The sequence below is a fragment of the Aspergillus japonicus genome (genome assembly GCF_003184785.1).
Source record: "Aspergillus japonicus CBS 114.51 unplaced genomic scaffold BO86scaffold_21, whole genome shotgun sequence".
In the NCBI taxonomy this organism is placed as follows: domain Eukaryota; kingdom Fungi; phylum Ascomycota; class Eurotiomycetes; order Eurotiales; family Aspergillaceae; genus Aspergillus; species Aspergillus japonicus.
The window spans coordinates 369,510-384,816 of NW_020291658.1; the positions used below are offsets into that span (position 1 = coordinate 369,510).

Sequence of the window (15,307 nt, forward strand, 5' to 3'; positions counted from 1 at the left end):
ATGACAGGCGGAAGAGATTCCGGTTTGTCTGTTTGTTTGTCTGGCTGTGTTTCTGTCTGTCCGTCTGTCTGTCTGCGGGGTTGCTTTTTCCGCAGATAAACGGATTAAGTTGGAGATTGAGTTAACAGCAGACTGGAACTGATCTATACTACTACAGAATACGTACTTCGTACTTGGTACCTATTATGTAGTAAGACTGCTGACTGCTACTGCTCCTCCTCGTGCCGTGCGGGGAATGGAAGCCAATCCCAAAACACTCAAGCAAATCCACGCCAGCTTATCGCCTTCTTCACCGATACGAGGTTCCATCATCATCATCATCATCATCATCATCATCATCTCCTCATTGTCTCAGATCCCTATCCCTTGCCCTGCTTCTCCCTCTCTTCCCTCTCTTTACTTCCCAAGTTCCCACCTACTCCCCCTGAATGTATCCCCCCTATACTCCCTTCCACATATTCTCTCATCATGAACCTCCGTCGAGTAACCTCGCACAATTTCCATACCTTTCGACACCACTATGTGTCGGAAATCTCCGGCTCTCTGGGCGATCTGGGCACCTTCTTGCCCATCGCCATCGCCCTCGCCGTCAATGGCACTGTCTCTCTGTCGAGCACCCTGATCTTCTCCGGTCTGTTTAACATTCTAACAGGCCTCTTCTTCGGGATTCCGTTACCCGTGCAGCCCATGAAAGCCATCGCGGCCGTGGCCATTGCTCGAACCTTCACCAACGGAGCCATCGCCGCCGCCGGTATCTTTGTCGGGGCTTGCGTCTTCCTCTTCAGCATAACCGGCCTCCTGAACTGGTTCGCCAACGCCATCCCCATTCCCGTCATCAAAGGCATCCAAGTCGGCGCCGGTCTGTCCTTGATCATCGCGTCCGGGGGTTCGATCCTCTCGTCCCTCGGATGGCTGTACCCGTCCTGGGCCGACAACCGCACCTGGGCCGTGGCCGCCTTCCTGTTCCTGATCATCACCAACGTGTACCGCAACGTGCCCTACGCCCTGCTCGTCTTCATCCTAGGGCTCTCGTTTGCCGTCATCGGCAGCGCGCTGGCCTCCGACCTCCCGTCCCTCGTCTTCTGGCACCCCTACACCGTCATCCCATCCGCCCACGAATGGCGCATCGGCGCGCTCGACGCGGGAGTCGGCCAGATCCCCCTGACGACGCTGAACTCCGTCGTCGCCGTCGTCCACTTGGCCGGGGACCTCCTCCCCACCCTGGAGACCCCCTCCATCACCTCCGTCGGCCTCAGCGTGGCAGGCATGAACCTCATCGGGTGCTGGTTCGGCGCGATGCCCGTCTGCCACGGCTCCGGCGGGCTGGCGGCCCAGTACCGCTTCGGCGCCCGGTCCGGCGCCAGCGTCATCATCCTGGGGGCTCTCAAGCTGATCATCGGCGTGTTTTTTGGGGAGTCCCTCGTCGGCCTGCTGAAGCGCTTCCCCACCGCCCTGCTCGGCGTGATGGTCATCGCCGCCGGCCTGGAGCTGGTCAGCGTGGGCGAGTCGCTGAACACCACCGGGGCGCGGGACATCCGCAAGGCCAGCCACGGGTTCGCCGGCGACGGCGCGCAGGAGATCGGCCCGATGCTGAGCGACTGGGAGCGCAAGCGCCGGTGGACCGTCATGATGGTCACCGTGGGCTTGTTGGTGGGGTTCAAGAACGATGCCGTCGGCTTCGTGGCCGGCATGCTCTGCCACTGGGGGTATGAGTTGCCCACGCTGTTCGAGCGGGTGCGCGAACGGTGGAACCAGAGGCGGATTCAGTTGGAGTGATTGAGCCGATTCCCCGTTGTTCGACGACGACTTTCTTTCTGGTAGTCGTTTTGTCTTGATGTTTGTATAGTTGACCTCGGTGTATATACGCTTTTCGGGGGCATTTTGGACAATTCTTTATTTTTGGCTGTGACTGAGAACACGAGAGAGAGATGAGATATGAGCTTCTGTTTTGGATTCATTGATTCGCGCATGGGCTTGCAATGGTACTTACGCGATATGGCTTTGCCCCCGCGGCTACTTATTGGGACAGAAGATCCAGGCTGAAATACGGCTTGGGGTCGAGGTGGTTGCAGTCTCGATGTCATATCAGATGTCCCGATCCTGGACAGCAAGCCTTTTTGGGCGTTGGATGCACAACCCAACTAAGATGTACACCGAAATCAAGAGATAGGATCCGGTTGCTACCGAATTTTCCTGAAATGTGAACAGGCTTTTGACAGACATGCAATACGTAAACCTGTGCGACGTTAACCTCCTACTTGTGGACGGCCCGAATGCTAATACCAAACATAAAACCGGTTCAGGCGCCGTTGCTACTCGGAGTGCCTCTAAAGAATTTCCACCACCCAGATAAGTCGCTAACAGCGTGAACATCAAGATTTCTTTTTCCCAATCCGGCTATACCTAGCATACAAAACCGCAACTTTTCCCTACTTTTTGTGTACTTCTACCAAAATCCCTACTCTCCCCCGCTAATATACACAAAACCGCAGCCCCCCGCTTACATACGCTTGAGGACATCATCCAGAACCTGCTGGGTCGTAGCCTGGCCGCCCATATCGGGGGAGAGGAACTTGCCCTCATCGAGGTTGGCATCGACGGCGGCGTAGATCTTAGCGGCGGCGGCCTCCTCGCCGAGGAACTCGAGCATCAGGGCGACACTGCGGAGGGTGGCGATGGGGTTGGCGATGCCGCGGCCCTCGATGTCGGGGGCGCTGCCGTGGCAGGGCTCGCCGATGGCGAAGCCATCCCCGACGTTGGCGCTAGGCACCAGCCCCAGACTGCCGACGAGGGCGGCGGCGCCGTCGGACAGGATGTCGCCGTACAGGTTGGGCGCGACGATGACGTCGTAGTACTCGGGCTGGCGGAAGAGCTTGTAGACCATGGAGTCGACGATCTGCTCCTCGACCTCGACCGTCCCGGCGAACTGCTCGGCGGCCAGGGCGCGCCGCGCCGTCTCGCGGAACAGCCCGTCCGTCTGCGACAGCACGTTGGACTTGTGCGTGATCGTCACCATCGGGCTGGTGCGGGCGGTCGTCGACAGCCCCGGCGGCCCCGCGGTGCGGATCTTCTGGCGCCGCAGCGCGATCTCGCCCGCGATGCTGGCGATGCGGAAACTCGCCCGCTCGGAGATCCGCTTGATCGCCTCGGCCACCTTGCCCTCCGCCGTGTCCCGCGTCGTCTCCTCCTTCACGTACAGGTCCTCCGTGTTCTCCCGCACGATCACCAGGTCGATCGGCTTGCCGTTGTGGCTGCCCCCTGCCGTCGTCTTGACCGGCCGCACGTTGGCGTACAGGTCCAGCTTCTTGCGGAGCGCGACGATCGGTGAGCTGTAGCCGGCGACCTTGGTGCTGGGGGAGCTGTGTGCGTTTTGATGACTTGGTTAGTATGAGGGGGTGGCGGTAGGGGGGATTGAGGGGAGGGAGGGGGTTTACCTGACGGCTCCGAACAGAGCACCATCACACTCCTTCTTCAGGGTCTCGACCGTCTTGTCCGGCAGAGCGGTACCGGTCCGCTTGAAGGTGTCGAAGCCCGCATCCAGATCGACGAAGCTGAAGTTCAGGTTCAGCGAGGAGGGGAGAGCCTCCAGAACGCGGCGACCGGCCTGTTGGGACGACTTGTGGTCAGTTTTTGGGCTTGTGGTGTGGCTGGTTCGGATGAGGAAAGAAATTCAATTGCATCGTCTCCTGGGAAAGTGACTCACCGGGATGACCTCCCGTCCGATACCATCTCCGGGGATGAGACCTGTATAGTTGGAAAGGGGATGTCAATTGAGCCTTCTTGAATTATATTCAGTCGTAGGGAAGGGGTATCGTACCAATGCGAAGAGTTCTAGCAGCAGCAGCCATGGCGAAATCGTAGGAATTTTAGTAGGTGGTTGTGCAAGGAATCAAGGAGAGTTTAAGTGTGACTCGAGCTCATTATAAACGGCCGATAGAGAAACCGCCGCAATCGGAGGATCGGCGGGCCCCGGTTTTTGGGGGAGGGAGGGTGTGGGTAAGTTAGGTGGCTGGCAGATTCCCACCGCTTTGGCCACCGCCCCAACTGGCAGAAACTACGCAACCTCGTAACGAGAATCCATTCTGCACCAGGTATACAGAAGGGAAAAATCTATCTGGAAAACTGTTCAAAAGCATACCGCCTTTGACTTTAGGGGGCAGAATAGGCTCCTCACCGCGTAGACCACCGCCCAGGATGGCAGAAACTAAGAAACCTCGCAACCTCGCGGCGAGATTTCACAGGTATACAGCGGGAAAAAAGCGGCCGGGGAAACTGTTTGTTCTGTTACCGCCTGCCGAAGCTAGAGGACACATGACCGGCAGAAAAAGCGAGCCGGCGATGATGACATCTAGTCCACGTGAACTCATGCCAATGACCCACAACGGCTCGCACTGCTGGTGTCAATGACTCTCCGTATTCCAACACACTTGCACTTCCCTCCCGTCCTCGGGCCTTCGAAAGCCACCTGCCAGCCAACGCGAAACTACTACGGTTGTCCAGAAAGCTCACCGGACACGGTTCCAGGGCCAGACGCACTACGGGGTACAACAAGGACAACCGACGTCTGTTTGGCGATCTATACAGCGCCGTACTCCACTCTCACCAGCTCGTCCACTCTCCCTATCGTCGAGAGCGAGAAAGGCGTTCCTCGCCTTTCCCTTCATTCTCGTTGGGGTGTGTCATTCACCCCTGAGGGATAAGGCCTTCTTTTCGGGGGGGAAAAAAGAAAGAAAAAGGGCCGCGTTCGCCGCCGCGGCTTTTTTTTTTTGTCAGGATGGTGTACGATTGGGAAGGAAAGCGGGAAATCTGCTTTCAGATGTATATTAAGGACAAGAAGGCGCTCGAGGAGATCATGGAATATATGAAGAACGTCTACCAATTTGCCCCGAGGTGAGTGAGTTTCGTGGAGTTCGTGTATCGTCGACATTGGACCCCTTGATTTCCAAACCCTCGAGTCCTCCCCCGCGCGCCGATCCGCTGTCTCGCTCTGTCCTCGTTTTTGTCTCACTGACAGCCAATTGCTTCTCGCCCAGTAAACGAGCGTTCCAGACCCAATTCAAGCGGTGGGGGTTCCCGTCCAAACAGAATCCAGCACATAAGAATGTCGAACTCGTGGCGCGCGTCAAACAGCTCTGGGAGCGGAATACCAGCCAACGAGACATGCTGCGCATGCTCAACGAGGAAGGGTTCGAGATCAAGGAGCGCGAGCTGATGCGAGTGCGCGCCAAGAACCGTTGGCTGCTTCGCGTCCCCAATGGCATGAAGTCGCAGTCGAGGGTGATGCAGACGCCCCTGCCGCAATTACCGGAGGATGAAGGTCTCCTGGCGCTGCAGCAGGAGGTGTATAAGTCTGGGTTGGCATATGAAGAGCCTGAGGAGCCTCTTGTCCCTGCTGCCCCTGTTGCTGCCGTCACAACCACCACCACCGTCGCCCCCGCCGACGACGCGTCGATTTCGCCGACCGACTCTCCAGCCTTGTCGGCCGAGGCTCTGGCCAAGCGCAAAGAGCGAATGGACAAGTTGAAGGCAGAGAGTGCGGAGCGGTGGGCGAATCGCAAACGGCGGCGGCGCACGCGCGGATGGGCAGGCATGCCAGCGGATCCACCAGGGCCGCCCCGATTTCCCTCGGAGACGACGATTGACGAGAGCAAGAAATACCTGAACCTGGATAATGTGATGTATCGGCAGATTCGGGACCAGTTTCAACAGATCTGTGAGGAAGCAGGCTTCATCAAGAAGACGGTGGCTGGACCCGAGCGATGGCAGGAGGCGAAGAACAAGCTAATCCAGGAGTCGTATCACCTCCAGCAGGTGTTTCACGATCAGAATCAGCTGGACGTGAAGTCGTTGGCGCTGGATGTCGTCTGCACTGATGTGACGAAGCGGATGCGCACGCTGGAGCGCCGGATGACCATTGCCGAGGCGAAAAATGCTCTGGGCATCAACCCGGAGGAGAGTCGTCAGATCCGGAATGCATTTTACAATACCCTCAAGGCGGATCATTTCACCAGCAAGCTGGAAGCGGGCGACGAACATTGGAAGGAATTGAAGGAACAGTGGATCCAAAACTCGGAGCTCCTCCGGCGCATCCTCGCCCCCGGCGCTGCGGATCCCGAGCATGCGATCAAGCTCAAGGCCCTCGAGGTCCTTTGTCGCGATGTCATGAAACGACTCCGCGACGACCAAACGAAGCGACATCCCGCCCGGAAGTCGTCGGTCACGCACTCCCATGTGCCCAGCCCGGATCTTGAGAGCCCCCCCGTTAGCGTCAGTGCTACCTTCGGTAGTGGCATCGCGAATGGCATCAGCACCCTGGCTTCGCAGGCCCTGGCCAGTGCATCGGTGTCGAACAGCGATCTGGGCGACATGCAGATCGACCCTTCTCTGTTGCAAGCTGCCAACGACCCGTCCTTCGCCACCGCTGCTCATGCTGACTCGGGCGATGCCTTTAGCTATGTGGATCCGATGCTGGGGTCGTCCCTCTTGCACGTGCCCGTCTATCTCCGCATCCACCCCCAGAGCCCACTGCATGGAGACGCTAAGACCTGGGTGGATAAGTTGACCGCCAGGTCGGTGACGGAGCTCCAGCAATTGGTTGCAGCGCGGTATCCTGACGCGGTCATCACAAAGATCGAGGGTACTGATCGCGACGAGAAAGGCAACGAGATCTCGTTTGTCATCGACGAGGAGCACGAGCTGGATGCCTATCTAACTCATGTCCATGGGAGAAAAGCGACGTTTGTCTTTTCCTTGGACCAAATTTGACATTTTGCACCACCGGGCCATGCCACCGGGTTGGCTCTCTGCAGTGCTCTTACTGATACCCATAGTTTGCATGTCTTGTAAACAATCTGTTAGAAATATATGCGCAAGTTATGCTTAGGAAACCAATTCAATTAACCATTCAAGTGCGAATTTGTGAATCAAGGTTGTTATCCGGACGAGGGAAGAGCGCTACATAGTTGACAGTGGAGCCAATGGCGAGCGAGCCCTTGCGGGGGTGGAAGAAACCACCCAACTTCAAGCCCCTTCTTCCTTACTCCTTGTCGGCCGTGAGAACAGGTTTACAAGTAAGATTATCTTTTGCAGCGATGTCTAGCGTTGGCTTGCACTGGCTTTGCTATCTCTTTCTTTGTTAATTATGGTGGTCGGCTTTTGGTCGTATTCGTATCGTTTTTCCTGCCTCCAGCTTTCGGAAATGACGCAGTGGTGGCTACCTAGCCTACGATGGCTCGGCAGACAAGGCAGCAGTGGAAGCTGAGCCATCGCTGTGATGTGCGGGTTGATCTTCGCTACTCCGTCATCGGGCCAAGACCCCGTGGGTGTGGTCTGAAGAAGGAGAATTAGTGTGCATGAGTATCTACTCCGTACTTTTTCCTTGGTTCAGATATGGTCGCTAAATACATGTACCTAGTAAGTACTGACCTGTGCTGACATGCTGCGTCAAGAATAGAAAGCCAGCCTCGAGATGTACCGCCCAGCGACTAAAATGTCATGTCTGACCCCTTACTTTTTCGTTGGCGGCACATGGCCTCATGCTTGTGTGTTGTGACACGGACCGATCGGGGGTTGGCAATATTGGCAAAGCTGGGCAAAAAAGCTTGGGACCCGACCGCATACTGTACAGTACCAGAGGCCAACAGGGGCAGGAAAGTGTAAAAGAGAGTCAACAAGACAAATGAATGAAGAACTGGTTACAATTCCCACAACCATGACCCGGACGGAAAAAGCCTGGACTGGATTGAGTCGACCCTGGATCCAAGACAGAACAATCTTGTCGCACCATTCATCATCATCATCCACCATCCACCATCCACCATCCACCATCCACGGGCACACTGGGCTGTCCCCAATTTGTTCCAAGAATAACCGGACGATTCTCAATGATCATTGCACGAGCGAAGCTGACGTGGTCCGCCCGATTGTCCCTCTTTCCCCCCATGGCTGGCCATTGGTTTGCTAGTAATCTCCTTTTCCCTTTCCCTTTCCAACCTGAGAAAATGAGTAACAATCAATAATAAATAATCAAAAAACAAAATCTGGAACCTGAGACGGGTTGGCGGCTAGCAGTCTAGTGCAGCAAGCAGTGCTGGGTCTCCCTCCCCCCTCTCTGCCCCCCCCGGCCCCATTTTCTGCTTCTGCTGCAGTCCCTAAATCCCTATGCTTGCTTGCTACTGGCAACTCAACTAACCTGACTGCTGCCGCTGCGGCCAAACGCCATCATCTTTCTTTCACTCTCACTCTTTCTTTCCCAGTCCCGTTTCCAATCTCAATTCTAACTTACTCTTCTCTCTCCGACCTTTTTCCTTCTTTCCCTTCCCCTCCCGATCGTTTCGCCTATCTGGCTCCCATCCCCGCTGGTCAACCGTGACCTTCCTTCGTTTTTCTGTCTTCGCCCTTCTCTGAACCCTCCTGCCGCTCGTTTTCACCCCCCATTGCCTTCTTAAGTCGCCGCCTCCCACCATGCGCTTCCTCCATGGTGCTCTCCATGGAGGGCTGCTTCTCAATGCCGCTCTCTTCGGCCATGTCACTCATGCCATTGATCTTGATATCAGTAGTGAATGTATGCTTTCCGCTCTCTGATTCTACCGCAATCACCAACCTGCCAACATCTACCCATACCAGCCGGAGATATACTGTGCCACGCTCGAACAAGCTGTCATACAGAACGCTGATCATTCTCTGTTACCACAGCATCCATAAAGGCTGCGGCAAGCCAAACAGCATACGGGTCCATGACCTGGTACCACGGCAATGAGACCGGCCAAATTCCCGGTGCATTCCCCTCGAAGTGGTGGGAAGGTAGTGCGCTGTTTATGAGTTTGCTTCTCTACTATTATTACACCGGCGACAGCACCTACAACGATGAAGTCCGCCAAGGCATGCAATGGCAAGCAGGTGACTGCGACTACATGCCGAGCAACTACAGTAGTTATCTGGTATGTAATCCGGGTTTGCGTGGGATCGGACTTTTTCGGACGGAATCTCACATACGACATCTGTGTAGGGTAACGACGATCAAATGTTCTGGGGCCTCGCAGCGATGACCGCGGCTGAGATCGACTTCGCCGATTCGACCGACGGATATTCCTGGCTCGCGCTTGCTCAGGGCGTATACAACACCCAAGTCGCACGCTGGGACTCCTCGAACTGCGGAGGCGGACTGCGCTGGCAGATCTGGCCGTACGAGGCTGGGTACGATATGAAGAACTCAATCTCGAACGGAGGCCTGTTCCAGCTGGCTGCCCGTCTCGCCCGTTACACCAACAACGATACGTACGCCGACTGGGCCGAGAAGATCTTCGATTGGTCGGCATCCGTTCCTCTGTTGAATAACGAAACGTGGAACGTCGCGGATTCAACCGACATTGATAACGGCTGCACAACGCAGGGCAACAACCAATGGTCTTACAATTATGGAACATATCTGATGGGTGCCGCATACATGTACAACTATGTAAGGACGACTCTCGACCGACCTTGGGTTGCGTGGACGCTAACAGGAGACAAAAATCGCAGACGGGCAAGGCCAAGTGGAAGACCGCCGTGGATGGTCTTTTGAACGTCACCCTGACCACATTCTTCCCGTCCCAGTACGGCGGCAACATCATGTCCGAGGAACTCTGTGAACCTGCGGAGGCTTGCAACGACAACGAAATCCTCTTCAAGGGCCTGCTGAGCGGATGGCTCGGATTTGTGGCTTTGGTGGTCCCCTCGACATATGACGAGATCTTGCCGAAGCTGCAGGGCTCCGCCGAGGCCGCGGCCGCGTCTTGCAGCGGAATGAGCAACAACACGTGTGGTGTACGGTGGTACCCGAAGTCGTGGGATGGATGGAACGGCATGGAGGAAGAAATCGCCGTCACCAATGTCCTTTCATCTGTGCTCATTACGACGAAGAAGTCCGGCCCGGTGACCTCCACCACTGGCGGTAACAGTACCAGCGACCCGAATGCCGGTAAAGGAGATACCACCGGCGATAAGACCTCGACGCGGAAGATCACCGCCGGTGACAAGGCCGGTGCATCTATCTTGACGATTGTTTTTGTTGGGGCGTGGGGTGGCATGATCGCTTGGATGCTCCTCGGAGGCTAGGCCACGGCAATGACGGCTTGATGTTGCGTCGCATCTATATACCACACAGCGGTCCTTATATACCATTTCCACAAATTGTGGGTATCTTTTTCTAGAGGGACATCTTTCCTCTTTTTCGTTATTATTTTCTTTTGGTTCAGATTCCCGGTGGGTTTCAAGTGGTCGGGTACATATTGTGTTGCTGAAGGCGCAGTGTGCCTATAGGTCTTGTATGTTTTGTGTCTGGATGGTCTCGCTTGACAAGGATATGACTGTATATATAGAAGATAATCAAGATTTAGCAGGTATATTTGAGGCAAGCCAGCGGTGTCTGTCCTTCCGCCCATCTATCATTTTGCCACTGCGGAAAAGCAGTCCCCTGAAGAGACCGTGACAAGTGAGGGGAGTCAATAATACGAGGGCAGGCTGACATAATTCATCTGACACTCCGCAGGAACGCTGCGGAGAGTGGGGCTGACATAATCGGCGGTGAGTGGTCAGAAGACTGGGGCGAGTGACTCTGGCTGTGGAATGGAACCTGAACCTTAAAAGGCAAGGCTTAGACTGCCCAGTGTAAGTCCAGTCTGTCCAGTCCGGCTGCCAGCGGGCGCCAGGCCTCTCTTGCCTCTCTCTCTTTCATGCACCTCTCTCTCTCTCTCTCTCTCTCTCTCTCTTGTCTTCTTACTTCTCTCTTGACAATCATTCTATCCCCTATTGTTTTTATCGTGGTTTATTCCCCCCCCCCCCACGACGCACTAGTCTCCCTTCTCTTGACTGAGAAAGGGTCTCATTGCGGCTGGGATCCGATCTAGATTGCACCGAGCCTTAGGCCCTTAGCTTCTTCCCTCCGCCGTTCGCCCCCCCACTTAGATACGTCGCTTTCCCTCAGAACCCTGCTTTCCATCTATCACTCTATCACCCTCCGATTGTACACACTAGCATCGATTTACAAGAACAATGCTCGGCGAAGGTCCAGAGGACACTTCTCGGCCGTATCTGCCGCCGTCGCTCGAAGATGAAGAGGCTCGCTCAGTCGATCCCGACGCTTCCGATCCGCCTCAGGACGAGGAAGCGGCGCTCCGATATCTGCCCGTGTGGCTACGGGAATCATCCAAATCATTTCGTTGGGGCTGGGTACCATTGCCGCTGCGCAAAGTCGGTCGAGCCACCGCTGAATGGGTCCGGGGTCCCAATCCCCCGCGATCACTGCTCCTAAGGCCCCTGCTCCCACAGATCCAGGAGCTGCCGGTCCGTTATTTGGAGCGCTTCTTCCCCAAGCGCAAACAGAAAATCGCACTGTTGCTGCTACTGTATGTCGCCTGGTTCCTGCCGTGGAGTCTGGTGCTATGGCACTCCCGGCAGGCCGGGTATATCGAGGGCTATGGGCGTCCCCAGACACTGTCCTGCCGGACAAGTTTCTGGTAAGCTGAGATGCGCTAAAGCGGTGCGGTAGATTGAGCTAACCTAGATCCTAGGGCGCACGGGAATGAATGTGGTCTGAATGGCAACGACTGTCGCCCGTTCTCTGAGTCAACAATCGCCTTCCGCTGTCCTGCCAACTGTCACGACGCCAAGTTGTTGGAGCCTCATATGGTCGGCAACGAGACTTACAGTTATCGGGGGCTAGTCGTGGGAGGACCGGAGCCCGACTCGGATGAGCCCGGTGTCTACCGGGCAGATAGCTATGTCTGTCAGGCGGCCATCCATGCTGGCGTTATCACTAACACGGTGGGTGGCTGTGGTGTGGTGAAGTTGGAGGGTGCTGCGCACTCGTTCCCGCCGTCGAAGCAGAATGGGATCCGCTCGGTCGTATTTCCATCTACCTTTCCCAAGTCATTCAGCTTCGTGGAACTGTCTTCGTCGCAGGCGACATGCCCTCAAGATCCTCGGTGGCCGCTACTTGGCATCACCATTGGTGTGCTGAGCGTACTTTGGATCTTTAGCACCTCCTCGCCGGTGCTTTTCTTCAGCACCTTTTTCATGCTGTTCTGCCAAGTGGGCCTGGTCTCAGATCCGCCTTCTTTCACCCAGTTTGCCGACCTGCTCTCAAGTCTGCTGTCACGACTGCTGCCGGCCTCTTTCGTGGCTTACGTCCTGTACAAATACTGCGCTCGGCCGCTGTTGGATCCGCTGTCTGAGCCTGTCTATCAGATTACTAAGACGCTGCTCTACTTGCCACCTGCATTTATTGGCGGTCTGAACAACTATACCTTTGCGAGACTGATTCCCTTGGAGCGACTTACACCCCACGATATCCAGAAACAGCCCGGAGCCAAAGTAGCACTGGCGCTTGTCATTCCCACGGTCATCTGTATTATTCTCACTCAAGCTTGGCAGATTCGCATGGGTGGCTTGATGCCTCGCTACCTCAAGATCTATTGTACGATGGGTCTTATCCTTCTGATCTTGCTTCCTCTGCCGGGTCTCCGGTTGCGTATCCACCACTACATTCTCGCCATCCTACTGATGCCTGGCACGGCCCTCCCAACTCGACCATCTCTGATTTATCAGGGCTTGCTCTTGGGTCTTTTCATCAACGGCGTTGCCCGGTGGGGGTTTGCGTCGATCATTGAAACACCCGCGGCTTTGGGCGAGCAAGCCCCGGGTCCTGGTGGAGCGCACGGGTGGTGGGGCGGCACCTACCCCAATGTCACCGACTCCTCCGTGACGATTTCGCTGCCGGGCTTGGACACCCACGAAACCCACCACGGCAACGGCAATATCACATTCACTCTCTGGGAGCGGCAACGTATGAACAAATTGGGTGTGGATGGGATCTCGGTTTTGGTGAACGACGTCGAGCGCTGGCGCGGATACCTTGACGAAGACAAGCGCGGAGAATTTATCTGGCATAGACATGGACATAACGGGCTTGAACTATTCCACCGGCCGACAATCGAGAGTGATGTGATGGATATGGAGGTCCTCCGTGAGGACGAAGATTCGCAACCCGAGGATCTCTTCTTCCGCTTTGCTTTCCTCAAGGGAGCGGAAGCTGGCAAGTACGGAGGGGCTGGTGTCTGGCTGAAAGATGGACGATGGATGTCACCGCCAGCTCCAAAGTCTTAGACTTGGTGTAACGTTGCATGGTCGATTTTAGAGAGGGTGTTGACGGAGTATAAATCTGTGTTTCTGATTAACAATCGCTCTCGCCTGACCAGGCTCGGTGTTTGTGCATGCTGTGATAGTAGAACGTATATAGAAGTACAAGCGTATATGAGAAGTACATGAGCTTAAATTTATCTGGAATTATAATATGGCTGGTAGCGAGTACTTGAGCATAGTAGGCCATGTTTATTGTTTATTCGTTGTATACTGGCTTAATTTATCGGTGTAAACGATGCAAACAAGAAAATCCCGGACCATTTCCCCAAGCCATCATGTGACCCGAGCGGAGGTGGTTTGTGGTGTTTGCAGTGTTTGACGTGAACGGTGGAGCGCGGAGAAGAGAGAGTTCACTCAATCACACTGCAGGAAAGTAGAGTAGACCAGCTTGAACTACCGGCAGTTGCTGGCCCGGTCCTCCGTTCACTCCACGGGCGGTCTCTCTCTTTTGCCCCCTGGACAACGTTTACGCTCCATTGACTGCATCTCCAATCCAGAGAATATCACCCAGCAATCGCATACTCGATTTCAATTCCAACGATACGCGGGCAGGCCGCCCCGCCTGCCACTGCCACACCACAGCCTGCCATTCCTCTTGCTCAACCCCCTCCTTTTACCCCCCTCCCCTCCTCCCCCGAAATCCATTTACCTCCCCCCGGGAGAGCCACAATGATGTCTTCATCATTCGCCCCGAGCCTCACCCGCCGCGACACCAAATCCAGCATCCATGACAGCAGCAGCGGCATTGGGCTCGGGCACAACGGCAGCACGGCGGGGACGCTGCCGCCGCCCCTGACGAGCACAAACGGGTCATACGGCCCGCAGAGCGCGGCGGCGGTCTACCAGCACGTCCACGACATGGCGGTGAAGCGCATCTCGACGCTGGGGTACCTGCGGAAGGCGCACGAGGGGCGGATCTACTGGTTCAACACGGTGCACTTCTCGCGGGCGGACATCAGCCGGCTGGCGTACTTCGAGGCGCGCAAGCTGTCGCGGCGGGCGATCAACTTCCTGCTGCTGGGGCTGTCGCTGCCGCCGATCCTGGACGTCAGCACGACGCCCGTCGAGTTCCTGCGCGCCCTCAACGCCCTCCTCCTCGAGTTCGAGGCCTTCCAGCAGGTGCACCCGCCCGACGGCCCGCCCTCCTCCACCGCCTCCGCCCTCGCCCGCGCCCGCATCCCCCAGATGTTCAAGCGCGCCGCCCACGCCTCCGGCGCCTACTCCTCCAAGGCCCGCCGCGCCAGCTCCGCCACCGAGATCGGCCTCCCCATGCAGTCCTCCGACCCCTCCGACCTGAAAGCCATGGCCGCCGCCGGCGCCTCCTCCTCCTCCTCCGGCGCCTCCGCTTCCGCTCACCACCACCACCACCATGCCGCCGCCGCGGCGGCCTCCTCCGCCTCCTCCGCCTCCATGGGCTTCCCGCACACCGAGGCCTCCGAACTCCTCCCCGGCGAGGAGTACACCTACCTGCTGACCCCCTTGCTCCCCTTCGAGCCGGACTACTTCGAGACCTTCGTCACGCTGTGCGACGTCCTGATCGATTGCTATACCCGCCTGGTCTCGCTGGTGTACACCCCCAGTATCTGCACCGTGGCCATGGGCGAGATGTTCTCCAAGGCTGATGCGAAGATCCGCAAGATCATGGTCGCGGGCATCGTGCGCGAGTTCGAGGACTCGAGTCGCACCCAGGCCAAGACCGAGATCGCCGGCGTGAGTCGCGTGGTCTTGGGCGGGCTGATGGGGTAGCTAGCTAGCTAGCACCCTGGGTCTCGTTTCCGCTGCTGCGGCGGCGGCGGCGGCGGCAGCGGCGGCGGCGGCGGCGTTTTACCCCTCGTTCTCTTTTTTTCCGAATTGTTTCTGCTTGTTCATGTGACAAATTTGTGGAGCTGCGGTTCCCGCCCCCGCTGTCGGGTTATGGGAGTATATAGGAGTTTTTTTTTCAACCCTTTTTTTTACCTTTCTTTTTCTGTCCATCTTGTTCATGGGTATGTGTGCATATTACTCTCCCTTTCCCCCATTTTTCCTTCTCAGAATATCTGGATGTTTTATACAAGGGATATGAATGGGTTTTCCTGTCTGATAGTGATGAACTGTGATATGTCATCTTAATGTCTGTTTGTCCATAGCA

The 15,307-nt window shown here is 56.3% G+C and overlaps 6 protein-coding genes across 6 annotated transcripts; 5 read left to right on the forward strand and 1 right to left on the reverse strand.

The window, feature by feature from the left end:
• The first annotated feature begins 109 nt into the window (after positions 1-109).
• On the forward strand, positions 110-2,209 carry BO86DRAFT_388998 (putative sulfate/molybdate transporter). Its single transcript, XM_025672009.1, has one exon. It carries the CDS (start codon positions 469-471, stop codon positions 1,774-1,776), a length of 1,308 nt encoding a protein of 435 aa, XP_025528181.1. The 5' UTR covers positions 110-468; the 3' UTR covers positions 1,777-2,209.
• A 158-nt stretch (positions 2,210-2,367) lies between these two features.
• lysB (homoisocitrate dehydrogenase lysB) lies at positions 2,368-3,933 on the reverse strand. The gene is made up of 4 exons (XM_025668976.1): positions 3,818-3,933; positions 3,704-3,744; positions 3,435-3,604; positions 2,368-3,359 (listed from the first exon to the last, which is right to left on the reverse strand). The coding sequence occupies exons 1-4, from the start codon at positions 3,846-3,848 to the stop codon at positions 2,501-2,503; spliced, it is 1,101 nt and encodes a 366-aa protein (XP_025528182.1). The 5' UTR covers positions 3,849-3,933; the 3' UTR covers positions 2,368-2,500.
• A 499-nt stretch (positions 3,934-4,432) lies between these two features.
• Positions 4,433-6,888, forward strand: BO86DRAFT_409602 (Clr5 domain-containing protein). Its single transcript, XM_025674428.1, has 2 exons — positions 4,433-4,890; positions 5,034-6,888. The coding sequence occupies exons 1-2, from the start codon at positions 4,775-4,777 to the stop codon at positions 6,763-6,765; spliced, it is 1,848 nt and encodes a 615-aa protein (XP_025528183.1). The 5' UTR covers positions 4,433-4,774; the 3' UTR covers positions 6,766-6,888.
• Positions 6,889-8,680: 1,792 nt separating this feature from the next.
• BO86DRAFT_86306 (glycoside hydrolase family 76 protein) lies at positions 8,681-10,201 on the forward strand. Its single transcript, XM_025677745.1, has 3 exons — positions 8,681-8,939; positions 9,008-9,457; positions 9,520-10,201. The coding sequence occupies exons 1-3, from the start codon at positions 8,736-8,738 to the stop codon at positions 10,093-10,095; spliced, it is 1,230 nt and encodes a 409-aa protein (XP_025528184.1). The 5' UTR covers positions 8,681-8,735; the 3' UTR covers positions 10,096-10,201.
• Positions 10,202-10,769: 568 nt separating this feature from the next.
• Positions 10,770-13,312, forward strand: BO86DRAFT_389001 (LCCL domain-containing protein). The gene is made up of 2 exons (XM_025672010.1): positions 10,770-11,495; positions 11,550-13,312. Exons 1-2 carry the CDS (start codon positions 11,032-11,034, stop codon positions 13,141-13,143), a joined length of 2,058 nt encoding a protein of 685 aa, XP_025528185.1. The 5' UTR covers positions 10,770-11,031; the 3' UTR covers positions 13,144-13,312.
• A 1,106-nt stretch (positions 13,313-14,418) lies between these two features.
• Positions 14,419-15,260, forward strand: BO86DRAFT_389002 (uncharacterized protein). Its single transcript, XM_025672011.1, has one exon. It carries the CDS (start codon positions 14,449-14,451, stop codon positions 14,923-14,925), a length of 477 nt encoding a protein of 158 aa, XP_025528186.1. The 5' UTR covers positions 14,419-14,448; the 3' UTR covers positions 14,926-15,260.
• The last annotated feature ends 47 nt before the right edge of the window (positions 15,261-15,307 follow it).

Excerpts from the sequence above, each read along its gene's own strand:
- BO86DRAFT_388998 (XM_025672009.1), top strand. The coding sequence starts at position 469 with ATGAACCTCCGTCGAGTAACCTCGCACAATTTCCATACCTTTCGACAC.
- lysB (XM_025668976.1), bottom strand. The coding sequence starts at position 3,848 with ATGGCTGCTGCTGCTAGAACTCTTCGCATTG. Across the intron at positions 3,605-3,703 it reads TCGGACGGGAGGTCATCCCG|GCCGGTCGCCGCGTTCTGGA; the intron begins GTGAGTCACTTT and ends TCGTCCCAACAG. Across the intron at positions 3,360-3,434 it reads GCTCTGTTCGGAGCCGTCAG|CTCCCCCAGCACCAAGGTCG; the intron begins GTAAACCCCCTC and ends AAACGCACACAG.
- BO86DRAFT_409602 (XM_025674428.1), top strand. The coding sequence starts at position 4,775 with ATGGTGTACGATTGGGAAGGAAAGCGGGAAATCTGCTTTCAGATGTAT. Across the intron at positions 4,891-5,033 it reads GTCTACCAATTTGCCCCGAG|TAAACGAGCGTTCCAGACCC; the intron begins GTGAGTGAGTTT and ends CTTCTCGCCCAG.
- BO86DRAFT_86306 (XM_025677745.1), top strand. The coding sequence starts at position 8,736 with ATGACCTGGTACCACGGCAATGAGACCGGCCAAATTCCCGGTGCATTC. Across the intron at positions 8,940-9,007 it reads GCAACTACAGTAGTTATCTG|GGTAACGACGATCAAATGTT; the intron begins GTATGTAATCCG and ends ACATCTGTGTAG. Across the intron at positions 9,458-9,519 it reads CCGCATACATGTACAACTAT|ACGGGCAAGGCCAAGTGGAA; the intron begins GTAAGGACGACT and ends CAAAAATCGCAG.
- BO86DRAFT_389001 (XM_025672010.1), top strand. The coding sequence starts at position 11,032 with ATGCTCGGCGAAGGTCCAGAGGACACTTCTCGGCCGTATCTGCCGCCG. Across the intron at positions 11,496-11,549 it reads TCCTGCCGGACAAGTTTCTG|GGCGCACGGGAATGAATGTG; the intron begins GTAAGCTGAGAT and ends CCTAGATCCTAG.
- BO86DRAFT_389002 (XM_025672011.1), top strand. The coding sequence starts at position 14,449 with ATGCAGTCCTCCGACCCCTCCGACCTGAAAGCCATGGCCGCCGCCGGC.